At 39.0% G+C, this 14,460-nt stretch overlaps 1 protein-coding gene across 1 annotated transcript in view; it reads left to right on the top strand.

Moving 5' to 3' along the window:
* The first annotated feature begins 306 nt into the window (after positions 1–306).
* Pgap1 (post-GPI attachment to proteins inositol deacylase 1) overlaps positions 307–14,460 on the top strand; it is an 82,178-nt gene continuing 68,024 nt past the window's right edge. Inside the window, exons 1-3 of the mRNA XM_090354533.1 lie at positions 307–453; positions 8,363–8,516; positions 10,892–11,067. Coding sequence (XP_090210659.1) covers positions 307–453; positions 8,363–8,516; positions 10,892–11,067 — 477 coding nt within the window. The remainder of the gene's footprint in view (positions 454–8,362; positions 8,517–10,891; positions 11,068–14,460) is intronic.

The raw sequence follows: 14,460 nt of genomic DNA, 5'->3' as shown, positions 1-14,460 counted from the left end.
TTTCTTCAGATTTGCGCTCCCGCGGCTGACCCCGCCTCCTCCATTCCCCGCTTCCCTCTCCCACCCCCTCTTCCACGCCTCCCCCGGAGCCGCGGCGGGAGGGGGGGGGGGGGCTGCGCGCAGGCGCACTGGAGGCGGCCTCGCTGTCTGGCTGCTTCTGCGCAGGCGCGCGCTGCTCAGCAGGGCTCGGCTCGACTGGGGCGCGGGCGGTTCAGCTCCCGGCGAGTCTGGGCTCCCGGGCCCCGCGCGTGAGGTGGCTGCGGCGGTGGCGACGGCGGCAGCACCGTCACCACCACCACCACCACCATGTTTCTTCATTCAGTCAACCTCGGGAACCTGGCCTTTTATGTCTTTATGGTCTTCCTGGCCACCCTGGGGCTGTGGGATGTCTTCTTCGGCTTCGAGGAGAACAAGTGCAGTATGAGCTACATGTTTGAGTACCCCGAGTACCAGGTACGGGTCCTCCTTCGTCGGGTCCCCCCGCTGGGCGCACCCCTCGGTCCCCCTCAAGACCGTGACCCCTCCCCCCGACCTCTTTCTCCTGGGGTGGGTGTCCTGGCTTCCCCGAGTGACATCCCGGCCCGGGCCGCCCCGGTCCTCCCCGCGCCGGGCCGCCCGGTCCCGGGCACCAACGGGAGGGAGGGTGCCTCGTCCCCGGCCATCCCCCAGGAGGCCGCCCCATCCCTCCTCCCGCAACGCAGACCCAGTCCTCGCCCCCTTCCCGTCCTAACAGGTGCCCCGCGCTCCTCCCCCGGCGCCCAGTGATTTGCCCGGCGGACTTGGCCTCTCCGGATGGGAACCGAGCATCCGCCCGGTTCCCAAGGCTGTTGGATGGGCTCCCCGGGCTTCACCAGGGTTGGGGGTGTAGGGGTGAAAGGCCGACCCGGTGAAGAATTAAGCTGGAAACTAGAGGAGCGTGTTCCCCGTCGGGGTTTCGCGGACCGGAGCCTCGGCTCGGTCGGTGCGGGGTCGGGCGCGTGGCTGCGTACCCGTGTAGAGACCTGTGGCTGTGAGCAGCCCGGCCTCCTGAATTCGCATGTGAAATCCATCTCGTGGGCTTCTCCGGACTGGCCGCGGGAAGAGACCCGGGCCTCTTCGCCCCGTTTCCTTCTCCTCTTGTCCCTTTACAGTGTGTTCAATTAATTGCTTCATTAATTCAGCCTAGTAAAATCGTGAATTTCATTCATGTCTAGCTGTAAAAAAAAAAAAAGAAATGGTGGCAGATGACACGACTGTCCAAAGAAATTTCTCTGCAGAGATTCTTTTATTTCTAAATGGGCTTCTCAATTGTGGATTGCCTGTCCGGACAGGCAATCCTGTAAAATGCATATGCAGATAATGCATACTGACGAAATGTACCTCTTGTCTACAGTTTAAAGGGCAGCGCATCTTTCTTTAGAGTGAAGGATGAGAATCAGAATTGCTTCCTGGATACAGATTATTATGGAGGGAGAATCTGTCGGTGGTGTTATTTACACTTAGAAATGGTTTAAGGTTTAAATTGCCCAAGAGTATACTTAGCTGTGGATACGTTTCTGGACAATGTAGATTTCATTTCTTTGGAAGTCCTTACCTTGGTTTTGGTTTTTGTTTTGCTATCAGTGTTAATAAGGAAGTGGGAACATTGGATTTCATATGCTGTAGATGGAAAAAATTTTAACATTACAGTTTTTATTCATCTTTAAGTAAATAAACTGCCTTATGTTTATCACACGTGCTGTGATAGGTAAATACATGGGCTTTTACAATTGGAAATAGAGCTTATTATAATCCTCCTTCATTATTAGAAACTCCCACTAGATAGAACACATTTTAGTTTTGTGCATTGGATGATCTGGTCAAAATGAAATCTCTTCGGAGCAATTCAGCACTAGCTCTCGTTTATTTTTACGTTATCCACAATTATTGACGCTATTTTAATATTCAGTAGTAGAAATTGCTTTCCTTAGTGTTGGGAACAAAGCATATGGAAATCACAGATGCATTTTCTGCCTCATGAAATTGACTGGAAAGATAGCATTAGTGTAGCTTGTACAAAAGAGCTGTATTTTGCGTAGTATGTATTTAGTTATTTTTGTTTAAATTGCCTGTTGAGGGTTTTACACTTCTGTTAATTTGTTAGTACAGTAATTATAGTGACAGAAGTTTTCCATGCTCATTTTTAACAGGTTTTATTTTTATGATATAGTGTTAATTCACTACACTATATTTGACTCTTAATTAAGTCCTTTCATTTTGCACATCGGTTATTTTTCAACATGCATTTATATTTGTAAGTGTTATTTTACAGATACAATTAAAATTCATCTATAGAAATGAGTGGTTTTTAAATGAGAGATTTTATTTTATTTTTTATTTTTATTTTTTGCCAGTCTCGGGGCTTAACTCAGGGCCTGAGCACTTTGGTTCAAGGATAGAACTCTGCCACTTGAGCCACAGCACCAATTCTGGCTTTTACTATGTATGTAGTACCAAGGAATCGAACCTAGCTAGGTCTTCATGCATGCTAGGCAAGCACTCTACCACTAGGCCAAACTCCCATCTTATGTATTTAAATAAATAAGATCATGCTGTTAAAATTCAAATGATTTGGCCGGGAGTTTGGCCTAGTGGTTAAAGTGCTTGCCTAGCATGCATGATGACCCGGGTTCGATTCCTTGGTACCACATATAGAAAAAAGCCGGAAGTGGTGCTGAGGCTCAAGTGGTAGAGCTCTCGCCTTGAGAAAGTCCAAGGACAGTGCTCAGGCCCTGAGCTCAAGCTCAGGACTGGCAAAAAAAAAAAAATCAAATGATTTTCACATGAATAATATTTCAAATATTGCCTAGTTTTGATTATATTTTATCAAATGTAGGGTGATATCCAGTGTATGTCTTGCTCTAGGCATTGGATTTTCTTTTCCTTGCTTTCTTTTCTACTATTTGCATCTTTAGCCAGCTTGCAGGAGAAAGGGAGAGGTAGTTGAAACCCACATCATTTCTTCTTTTTTACTTTTCTTCTTCTTTTTTTTTTTTTTTGGCCAGTCGTGGGCTTTTTTTTTTTTTTTTTTTTTTGCCAGTGCTCAGGGCCTGAGCACTCTCCTTGGACTTTCTCAAGGCTAGAGCTCTACAACTTGAGCCTCAGCACCACTTTCTGCTTTTTTTCTATGTATACAGTACTGAGGAATTGAACCCAGGTCTTTGTGCATGCTAGGCAAGCACTCTACCACTAGGCCAAACTCCTGGACCTTCTTTTTCTTTAATTAAAAAAAAATACAGGGAACTTAAAACTCTTTGGAAATAGGAGTTTTGAATTTAAAAATGTTTAGGGCTGGAGGCCTGGCACAAGTGGTAGAGCTCCTGCCTAGCAATTAAAAAGCCTTGACTTCAAACCTCAGTATCATCCTTAAATTGGAATTTTTATTCATCCTCTACCTGTGATTTTATTAGTCACTTCATTTCACAAGTCTTAAGTCTACTGAGCAAAATGCTAATCTTTAAAGTTTCTTGCCATATTCAGACCGCAAAGCAAAACTTATTTGGCAGTCAATGATTTTAAGTAAATTGTGGAATCTGAGAGGGAACATCCGTGTTACTCTGGCTCATATAGCGATTTAGCTCTTTTCATATATGGGACCTAATGGTGCTATCCAGAAGGAAATACTGACGTTGAAAGTCTGAATCATGATTTGTTACTAAATGTGATGCTTATTTAGCACAAGTCATTTATTGAATGTCTACTCTGTGCCAGGAACATCTGGAGTTCAAACTTGGAATTAGTGACAAATCAGTCTTTGTGAATGAAAGATAAAGTAACACTATCATGTGGTAAATATTATAGTTTCACTGTGAAACAGTATGTACATGCGCTTCATGTGATAGAGAATATTTGTTAGCCTTGGGGATACAAACTTTTACAGCCATGCAGCATGTGTAATTCATAAGCTGCAGAAATAAGATTGCAGACATTATTGCATCTTTGAGGGTAGGAAGGTGCCGAAACACATTGGGTGAGAAGTATTTATAGTTTATTTCTATTTATGTTAAAAGAGAAATTAAAAACATGTTTGCTTGTGTAGATGTAAAATATTTCTAGAACCATACACAAATTGATAATGATAATATTAGTTGCCTTCTTGAAGAAGGAAACTGGTTAACTAAAATCCCCAATGTAGGAGAGATCATTAATGTCTATTCTTCTGAATCTCAAATTTTAGACTATATAAAAAAATATGTATTTCATATTTTACAACCTTTCAACATGTACTTTCAGTCAGTATTCCAATTGATCATATCCCAATCAATCTCACCCCCTATATTACTCTCTTAGCTTCTCAAATTACATTTTAAAATATAGAATTTGTAAATGATAAAGTAGGTAAAAATAAGTACTGCTATTAAAGGACCTCCTCTCAAGGCTTTATTACTTACATATACAGTGAGGAAATATGTATATATATACATATATATTTCTGACAGTAATATGGATAGTGAATTGTTAAAGAGATTATGACCAGAGGCCAGTCTGGAAATTTCAGTTGTCCTTAGATCTTTCTTGCCTCTGTCTGTGTGTGTTTGTTTCTGCACATGCAGTTCCTGAATTCAAGGCTGAGGTGCTATCCTTAAGCTAGTGTTCTACCTCTTGAGCAAGTGTTTTTTTGATGGTTAGTTGGAAATAAAAACATCATAAGCACCCAAAGTTTGGCCTAGTGGTAGAGTGCTTGCCTAGCATGCACAGAGACCCAGGTTCGATTCTTTGGTACTAGATACATAGAAAAAGCTGGAAGTGGTGTTGGGGCTCAAGTCGTAGAGCTCTAGTCTTGAGAAAGCCCAGGACAGTGCTCAGGCCCTGAGCTTAGGCCCAAGAACTGCCCCCCCCAAAAAAAGTATCATAAACTAGCTGAGCACGTTGGCTCAGGCCTGTAATCCTAGCTACTCAGGAGGCTGAGATTTGAGGATCACTGTTCAAAGCCAGCCTGGGCACTAAAAAAGTCAGTAAGACTCTTATCTCCAGTTAATCACCAGAAAACTGGAAGTGTCCCTGTGGCTCAAGGGATAAAGTGGTAGCTTTCAACTGAAGAGCTCAGGGACAATGCCCGGGCTCAGAGTTCAAGTCTGTGACTGCCAAAAAAAAAAAAAAAAAAGTATCATGAACTTTGATGCTGGCCTGTCTTTGAAATGCAGTCCTCAGATATCAGCCTCCTGAATAGTGAGGACTACAGTTATGCCACTGGTTACAGTTACATTTGACAGTAGGTGCATTACTTCTCACACATTGATACTCCTCATGTTTTTCCCCATTTCCCTCCCCCACCACCTCCCAATCATCTGTTTCCCCCTTCCCTTTCCTATTTCAAATAATCAAATACACATATATACAGTATACCAGGTAACAGTCAGATACAATAACTGTGAGATTAATCAAAGGGCAGCAAAAGAGAAGAGAAATAACATAGCACATTAAGAACAACAACAATCATACAAGATAAAGCTCTTGTTTCTGTATCCTGGAGATCCTTTCATTTAGCCCGATCCTATATGAGCTATGTATCTAGGTTTTACGGTATTGTAATCCTCTGCTAGGAGAGTCCTTGATGTGTACTAATTATTACAAATGAGGGAAACCTTTGAGTCTATAAGCACTGTCCAGAAACAAGGACATACTAAAGCCACTAGCACAATGATGTTCATTGCAGCACTATTTACCGTAACAAAGATATGGAACCAACCTAGATGCCCCTCAGTAGATGATTGGATCAGCAAGATGTGGTACTTATACACAATGGAATTCTATGCTGCCATCAGAAATAATGACATTGCCCCATTTGTAAGAAAATGGAAAAACTTGGAAAAAATCATATTAAGTGAAGTAAGCCATACCCAAAGGAACATAGGATCAAAATCAAACTGTAGTTCCCAGAACTATTCAAAAACTTATAATTTTTGAAATTCATATAAGTAGTATATATATATATATACATATATATAATGAGTAAAAGACTAAGAGTTCTTTGTAAAACCCTTTAAATTATCTGTACTTATTTTTGTAAGTTTTCCTTTTTGGTTAAATAGGTGATCAAGTGTTTGTAGTTTTCATTCACAACTAGAAAATGCATATCATAAAATAAGATTCATACTTTCTTTCTTTATTATTATTATTTTTGTCAGTCATAGGGCTTGAAATCTGGGCCTGGGTGCTGTTCCTGAGCTCTTTAGCTCAAGTCTACCCATCCTATTCCTGGGCCTGGGTGTTATCCCTGAGCAATTCAGCTCTACCCCTTGAGCTTCAGCGCCACTTCCATTTTTCTCCAGTTAATTGGAGATGTGAGTCTTATGGTCTTTAGTGCCCAGGCTGGCTTTGAACTGCAAGCCTCAGATCTCAACCTCCTGAGTAGCTAGGATTATAGGCGTGAGCCACCATGCCTAGCTCATACTTTCTTTAATTGATGTTTTTTCAGCACTTGGGAGTTATTTTTTCCTAGATATTTGGATTAGAGATGAGAAAGACAATCAAGGAAGAACAGAAATCAGGGGAAGGATAATATTGTAGAAATAATATTTAAGATAAAGGTAACTGATCTTTGTTAAAGGTCTTGTTTGGGGTGAGTAACTATTATGTTAAATAATAAGTAAAAAGAACTAGTTTATATTGGGAATTATGCTTTTATAAGTGTTAGTATTTCTGGATTTTGAGTTTTTGAGAAGATAGCCAAGGATGCTGCCCTGTTTTGATAGAAATTTTTGCAATATAATTGGCAAAGATTATTTATAGTAATGTTCTTAAAGGAATGCTCAAGAATATGCGCAAGGGATCAGAATTCTATTTTTTGAACAGTGAAGGCTTTTAGCAGTCTTCAACAACATTTACAGTTTTTGAAATTCATATAATAAAAATATTTCATCAAGCACATATACCCACATTAAACATCTAGGTCATTAATTTGTTAGTGTCTACTTCAATTTTTAGTCCAGTGCAATTCATTTTATTTTCAATGTTTATTATCCTTTTTTAAAAAAAGGGCAGAGGGATTATCAAGCAGTCATGGTAATACTTATCTGTGGTCCCAATACTTTCGGCAGGAGGATTATGAGATCAAGACCAGCCCAGGATACATAGTGAGAATCAAATTTTAAAAAGTGGAGAGAACAGAAGATCTTGTACCTTTTATAGCTGCCTATCTTTTAGAGATGGCATTAAGGCCATTAAGGTAATTTTTGTGCAGTACTGTGAGTTAAAGATTAAGGCTTGCTCATCTTTGAAAAATGGAACATGCTAATTCACTGGAATGTTCATTGTAAGAATAACAGATAAGTCTTGAACAAGTCAAGAATGTAAAGTTTAGATTTTTTGTTGAGCATGTCATAGGAAGCATGTTAATATGAGAGTTCAGAAAGCTGCATTAGAAAACAAACTTCCTTTCCTTTAAAGATGCAACAGCTGAGGGGCCTGGAGTTTGGCCTAGTGTTTAAGTGCTTGTGTAGCATGCACGAAGACCTGGGTTCGATTCCTTGGTATCACATACATAGAAGAAAGCCGCAAGCGGTTCTGTGGCTCAAGTGGTAGAGCACTAGCCTTAAGGAAAGTCCAAGGACAGGGCTCAGTCCCTGAGTTCAAGCCCCACGACTGAAAAAAAAAAAAAAGATGAAACAGCTGGAACAGGTAGTTGTGTCTGAGTAAAAGGAAACATTACATAACAGTTTAAAAATTGCAAAAAATTGATTTGATAGTGGAAAGCTTTAATCATTATTCAAATGATGTATAATTGATACTGATTCTAGATTAAGTGCATTTTCAAGTATATTCATATGTAACTTGCTGACATACAGTAGTTATTCTTCTTGGGGCTATTTTGAATAATTCTTATGTGGTAGAATTGGAGGTATACTATGCTTTGCTGAAGACTATGTGGCTAAAAATTGTATAGTTCAAGAATAATTTCCTTTATGAATAAACTGTAAGTAGAACTTGTTTTTTGCTTTAAGTGTGACTTTATCATTAGTAATAATTTCTCTTTTTTAGCATACATTAACTGTATAAGGTAGATTTAATTGTGTCATTTTCACATATTTATACACACACATACACACATATGTAATATATATAGATCATTCGTCCCCTCTTACTCCCTTCTTGTAACAATTTCATCAGTCCTATTTGGTCATTATGCAGGTGAATAAACTGTGAACCATATTCATCCTCCTTGTTAGCCCTCTCCCCTCCCACTAAATATTTAGTTAATATAAGTAATATTTTTATATATAAGTAATATTTTTATAGTGTGCTATTTAAAAGTTGCATAATTCAGAATTGTATACAGCAAGGCTGAACTATTTTAATAAAACCGATTAAAATGTGCCTGTTTTGTTTATTGTTTTTGCTATAGAAAATAGAACTTCCAAAGAAACTGGCAAAACGCTATCCAGCATATGAGTTATATCTTTATGGAGAAGGATCCTATGCTGAAGAACACAAAATTCTCCCTTTGACAGGAATTCCAGTTCTTTTTCTTCCTGGTAATGCTGGCAGTTACAAGCAAGGTAATTATTAGAAGTAAAATTTTAAAGATATAGCATTCACTTAAATACTTAGAATCCTTTGTGTACTCACTGAATTAAACAAAGCAAGTGAAATGTGTACACCAGTTTTTTTTTTTTTTTGGCCAGTCCTGGTGCTTGAAGCCAGGTCCTAGACACTGTCCTTGAGCTTCTTTTGCTCAACACTAGCACTCTACCACTTGAGCCACAGTGCCACTTCTGGCTTTTTCTATATATGTGATACAGAATCCAAGGCTTCATAATGCTAGGCAGGCACTCTACCACTAAGCCACATTCCTGGCCCATGTGTTCCATGGTAAGTGCTGAGAGATTCAGGCACGTGACACTTCCTCTGAGAGAAAGTGTGTCTGATAAATTTCAGATTCAAAGTTTTCATTGATCTTGTGGAATGATTTGCTTTTAAGAAGAGATCATTCTGGCTCTGCTGTGAAGAGATTATGCTATTAAAGGGCAAGATTAGTAACAAGAAAGACACATTATTAGTATGAACAAGTACAAATCAAAATGAAATACTACCCTGTACCTGCTAGGAGGCTATAATAATAATAATTTTTTAAAAAAGAAAGTTAACAAGTATTAGGAAAAGTGTGGAGAAATTGGAACCCCCATGCTTTGCTAGTACCAATGTAAAATGAGGTAGCCATTTGGAAAATAGTTTGGCCATTCTTGAGTATATAAATATATAGTACTATCATATAACCTACTAATTCCACTTCTGGGTATCCACTCAAGAAAAAAGTGAAAATAAAAATCCACACCTGGGCCTAGAGGGAGGCCTAGTGGTAGAGTGCTTGCTTAGCATGCAGAAAGCCCTGGGTTTGATTACTCAGTATGACCCAGAAAGCCCTGGGTTTGATTACTCAGTATGATATACACACACAACAGCTGGATGTGGTGCTGTCGCTCAAGTGGTAGAGCGCTAGCCTTGAGAAAGCCAAGAACAGTGCTTAGGCCCTGAGTTCAAGCCCCAGGACTGGCCAAAAAAAAAATCCACACCAACACTTACAATACATACATTTACAGTAGCATTATTTTGCTTACAAAAACTAAAAGATGAGAATGAATAATACTGATGGATACCTTGAAACACCATGAAACATCTTAAGAATTGTATTGTATGGTCTTCCACATTATATAATTAGCTCATTTATATATGAAATGTCCCAATGATAATGTATTAGCAGATACAAGAGAATTGGAGGACTGGGAGAATTGAAAGTAGCTGATCTTGGGCAGAGGGTCCCCCACCCCTCGGTTATGGGGCTTGGACTCTTGAGCCTGGGTGCTGTCCCTGAGCTCAAGGCTACTCCCTTACCTCTTGAGCCACAGCACCACTTCCGGTTTTCTGGTAGTTAAGTGGAGATAAGAGTCTCACAGACTTTCTTGACTGGGCTGACTTTGAACCATGATCCCCGGATGTCAGCCTCCTGAGTAGCTAGGATTACAAGTGTGAGCCACTGTGCTGGGCCAAAGGGTTTTATTTTTGAGGTAGTAACTAGGAATGACTTTTTGACTACAGAGATAGTTATACAATTCTTATTTAAGGAGTGAATATATTAAAAATTATTGAGTTGCATATTTTACCTGACGAGTTGTATAATATGAATTATAGTATGTATATAGGACATTGCTAAAAATGGGTTGGCAAACCAGAAAGGTTTGCTTGTCAAAATGTATATGGTTGATTTTTATGCCACTAAATATAATTAGTTCATAATAAATTTTGTTAAAGGCAACAAAACAAAAACAGAATTGAAGCAGAGAGATCAGTTAGGAAGCTATTGGAGAAGAGATAATAGAGCGTAGATTAGATAGAAAGTATTAGAAGTAGTAGAAGCCTCCCCCAGGAATATATTTGTAAGAAGATAGATGGAGTGGATGTTATATGTAAGATAAAGAAACAAATAATGAATAAGTATCTACATCAAGTAGAAAATTCTTATTCTTAAAATCTTCCATAAGTGTGACAAAATTCCTGTTTCTTATTCTTCAAGGAATCCTTCCTATTTTAGCTATTACTGTTTCTCTACTAAAGAAACACTAGTGAAGAATGACCTGTTCATTTTTTATTTAGTAATATAGACATGAAGACTGTGTACAAGGTATATATTTGCTAAGTTCATTTGTTCTAAACTGGCTATATTAATAGGTATCACCCTAGAATAAGTTCCTTTTATTCATATGTGATATATGTTGATTGATTGATTGCTTGATCACAATGTTGGGGATTGAACACAGGGCTGTGACATTTTAGTCAAGTATTCTACCACAAAATGATTTATTAAGAGACTGTGAAGCAAAAATGAATGAAACTTTACAATATTTTACTATCTTCTTTGCTCTTTTTTCCTCTGTAGTTCGTTCTATTGGCTCTATTGCACTTAGGAAAGCAGAAGACATTGACTTCAAGTACCACTTTGACTTCTTTAGTGTGAACTTCAATGAAGAACTGGTGGCACTATATGGTGGAAGTCTTCAGAAACAGACCAAGTTTGTGCATGAATGCATTAAGACAATTCTTAAACTCTACAAGGTAAAGTCAATGGTGCAACCTGTCAGCATCTCTAGGAGCTTACTATGTTTAAAATTGTATATTTCTTTATATTGAAAGTTGAAAGTTTGAAGGTTTTGTTTCTTAGTTTGTTGTCTTGAACTCTGACGGTATCAAAATTTAAATTGCATTGAGGAGAAACTTTCCTTGTGAATTTCAGGAAAAAATTAAAAAAAAAATTTACATGTGGGGCCAGGAGTTTGGCCTAGTGGTAGAGTGTTTGCCTAGCATGCACAATGACCCAGGTTTGATTCCTCGGTACCAAATACAGAGAAAAAAGCCACAAATGGTTCTGTGGCTCAAGTGGTAGAGCTGTAGTCTTGAGAAAGTCCAAGGACAGTGCACAGGCCATGAGCTCAAGCCCAGGACTGGAAAAAAATAATTTTACATGTAATGAGAGTGTAATGCATTTCCTACAAACCATTGGTGAAGATTTCTGTTTCTAGCCACAGCTAAGTAAGTGGTAGTAGAGAAGGCTACCTGCATATATAAACAATTATAAAATGGCATCTGAAACATCTATTTTGAGGTTTATAAAAATTAAACAGCCAAGAATGATCATCTTTCCTCTGAAAAGATTGGCTCCATGATTGTCCTGGTCTTTCATCAGGCAGAATTTTCTATGCTGTTTTCTATATTGTCTACTAGCAAGTAGGTGGAGATCAAACAGATATGCTGATATTGCTGAACTGAAGAATTCAGTGTAGAATTCGGTGTAGAATTGTGGTTTGGAACTACCAGAGTGTATTTTTTTGGGGGTGTGGCAGAGTTATAAGAATGAAAGTAAAGAAGCAAAGAAAGGCATTCTAAAGGTTTAAAATATTTCAGTCTTTGAGTGTTGTACTGGATACCCATAGAGTGAAAACCTAAAAGGCAGTGGTATACCAAGGATTAGTGGTAGAGTGTATTCCTCTCAGATAGAAAACAGCATGTGGGAGCTAGGTACCAGTGGCTCAGTGCCTATACTCAGGAGATCTATACTTAGATCTCAGGAGGCTGAGATCCAAAGATCCTGGTTCAAAGCCATCTCAGGCAGGGCAGTCCATGAGACTCTTATCTCCAATTAAGCACCAAAAAGATAAAAGTAGACCTGTGGCTCAAGTGGTAGAACCCTAACCATGAGCAAAACTGTTCAGGGACAGTTCTCAGATCCTGAGTTCAGTACAAATAAACAAAAACATGGGAATGTTGGGCCAGGAGTTTGGCCTAGTGGTAGAGTGCTTGCCTAGCATGCATGAAGACCTGAGTTCGATTCCTCATTACCACATATATAGAAGAAAGCCAGAAGTGGTACTGAGGCTCAAGTGGTAGAGCTCTAGCCTTGAGAAAGTCCAAGAACAATGCTCAGGCCCTGAGCTCAAGCCCAGGACTGGTAAAAAAACAAAAACAAAAAACATGTGAATGTCTCTTTAGAGAAATCTGCAAGAACAAACATCTAGACATAGTGGTTAGTGCATATCTATAATATCTTGAAAGGTAAAAACAGAGGCATTATGAAGCTAACCTAGGCTGTATAACAAGACCCAGTCTCAAAAAGCGAACAATAACAAAGGCAACAAATAAAACTAGTAAATACAAAATCATTCTGTGATACTAATTTTCAAACAGTGTTGGATGAAATATAACTGCTAGAGTGAACTCTCTTTTCCCTTTGAATACCACTGTACAAGCCTAAGGGAAAATAGCTGTTGGGGAATTAGAAGCTGAACTGAGAACTCATAGGCTATGTGGTGCTAGGAAACAGGCATTCTGATTAGCTAGAGAGAAAGAACCTATCTAAATACAGCAGGCATTCAGTTGAAACCCCACAGTGCTGAAGTAATATCTAGAACCCATCTGAACAGTGCTTACAAATAAGCCTCAAACATATCAAACAAAGCTATGGATTTAAAGCAGAAGGTACACATAAGATGGAAGTAGATGGGGCATCTCAGCAGAGACATGGAAATAACAAACCAAAAAAGAAAATGTAGAACTAAAATAGTACATATCAAAAATTAAAAATTCATAAGTGAGACTAAAGCATGGGGCAGATATTGTTGAAGAAATAATTGGATTTGAATATAGGGCAACAAAACAAAAACAATCTGTTCAGAGCTGATTAAAAGGTGAAAAGGTCAGAGACTCAGGAACCTGTGGAACAGTATAAAATGTCTAACATAGCTGGTTTCTGGTGGCTTACGCTTGTAATCCTAGCTACCCAGGAGGCTGAGACCTGTGGATCATGGTTCAAAGCCAGCCTGGGCACTAAAGTCCATGAGACTCTTATCTCCGGTTAACCACCAGAAAACCAGAAGTGACGCTGTGGCTCAGTTGGGAGAGCCTTGACCTTCAGAGTTCAGGGAAAGTGCCCAGGCCCAGAGTTCAAGCCCCACAACCGAGGGGGAAAAAAAAAAAAAAACAGCAAAGAAAAAGAAAGAGTCTAACATGTACAATTGGAACATGATAAGAAGAGAGAAGGAATTGGAAAGGAAACTGATCAATTAGTTAATGTCCCCCCCTCCAAGTTTCAAACTATAGACCCATGAAGTCACCCAATGTCAAGCAGAATAAACATGAGGCCTTTACCTCCTGCTGTAATATAGTCCATTGCTAAGGTAGTGAAACAAGGTAAAGAAAAATAATATCAAAAGCACCTAGATAAAACTCTTCGTTTTTGGATTTCTCACTTGAAATAATGAAGCCCCTTAAAGGTACTGGGGGGCGGTGAGATTTACCTCTTGATCTAATATTGTATACCTAGGAAAATATCCTTCATTAAGGGGCAAAATAAAGACTTTGTCAGAGAAGTACATATTGGTAATTTTGTTACAATTAGGTGGAAATAGGAAAATGCCAATTTACTATTAGGTGATAACATAGTAATTAGTACAGATAGAATCCATCAGTGGATGTTAAAATTAATGGGTGAAAGTTTGAAAATATACTTAACTGCAAAGGTGTAGAAATTTTACAGTGGAGACACCTGGCAGATAGTATCCTAACTCAAGTCAGCATTACCACTAATAACACACACCCTGAGCCTTCCTGACTTGGTTCATTGAGAACGATGCAACACCTTTTTTTTTTTTTGTAGCATCATTGCCCAAAACATAGAATTGCATTTTCACTTTTGAGACAACAAACCCAAATGAGAAGCACACTGAAAAACCCAAGCCACATCTACTGACTTGTTTTCTTCAAAAGTCAGAGTTCAAAAACAACATAGACCGAAGAACTCAGAAGAAACTAAGATGGAATAAGAATAAATTCAAGAAAAGCACACGGATGTAAAACCTAGTAAAATTTAAATTAGGTCTTCCTTGTAGTTACACCAGTGGAAATGGCTTTTTTTTTCTAAGTTTTTTTTTTCATCATTGGAAATAGAAGTAAAAA

The sequence above is a fragment of the Megascapheus bottae genome, chromosome 21 (genome assembly GCF_031878675.1).
Source record: "Megascapheus bottae isolate mThoBot1 chromosome 21, mThoBot2.hap1, whole genome shotgun sequence".
Classification (NCBI taxonomy): domain Eukaryota; kingdom Metazoa; phylum Chordata; class Mammalia; order Rodentia; family Geomyidae; genus Megascapheus; species Megascapheus bottae.
This window is presented reverse-complemented; position numbering and strand designations above follow the sequence as displayed.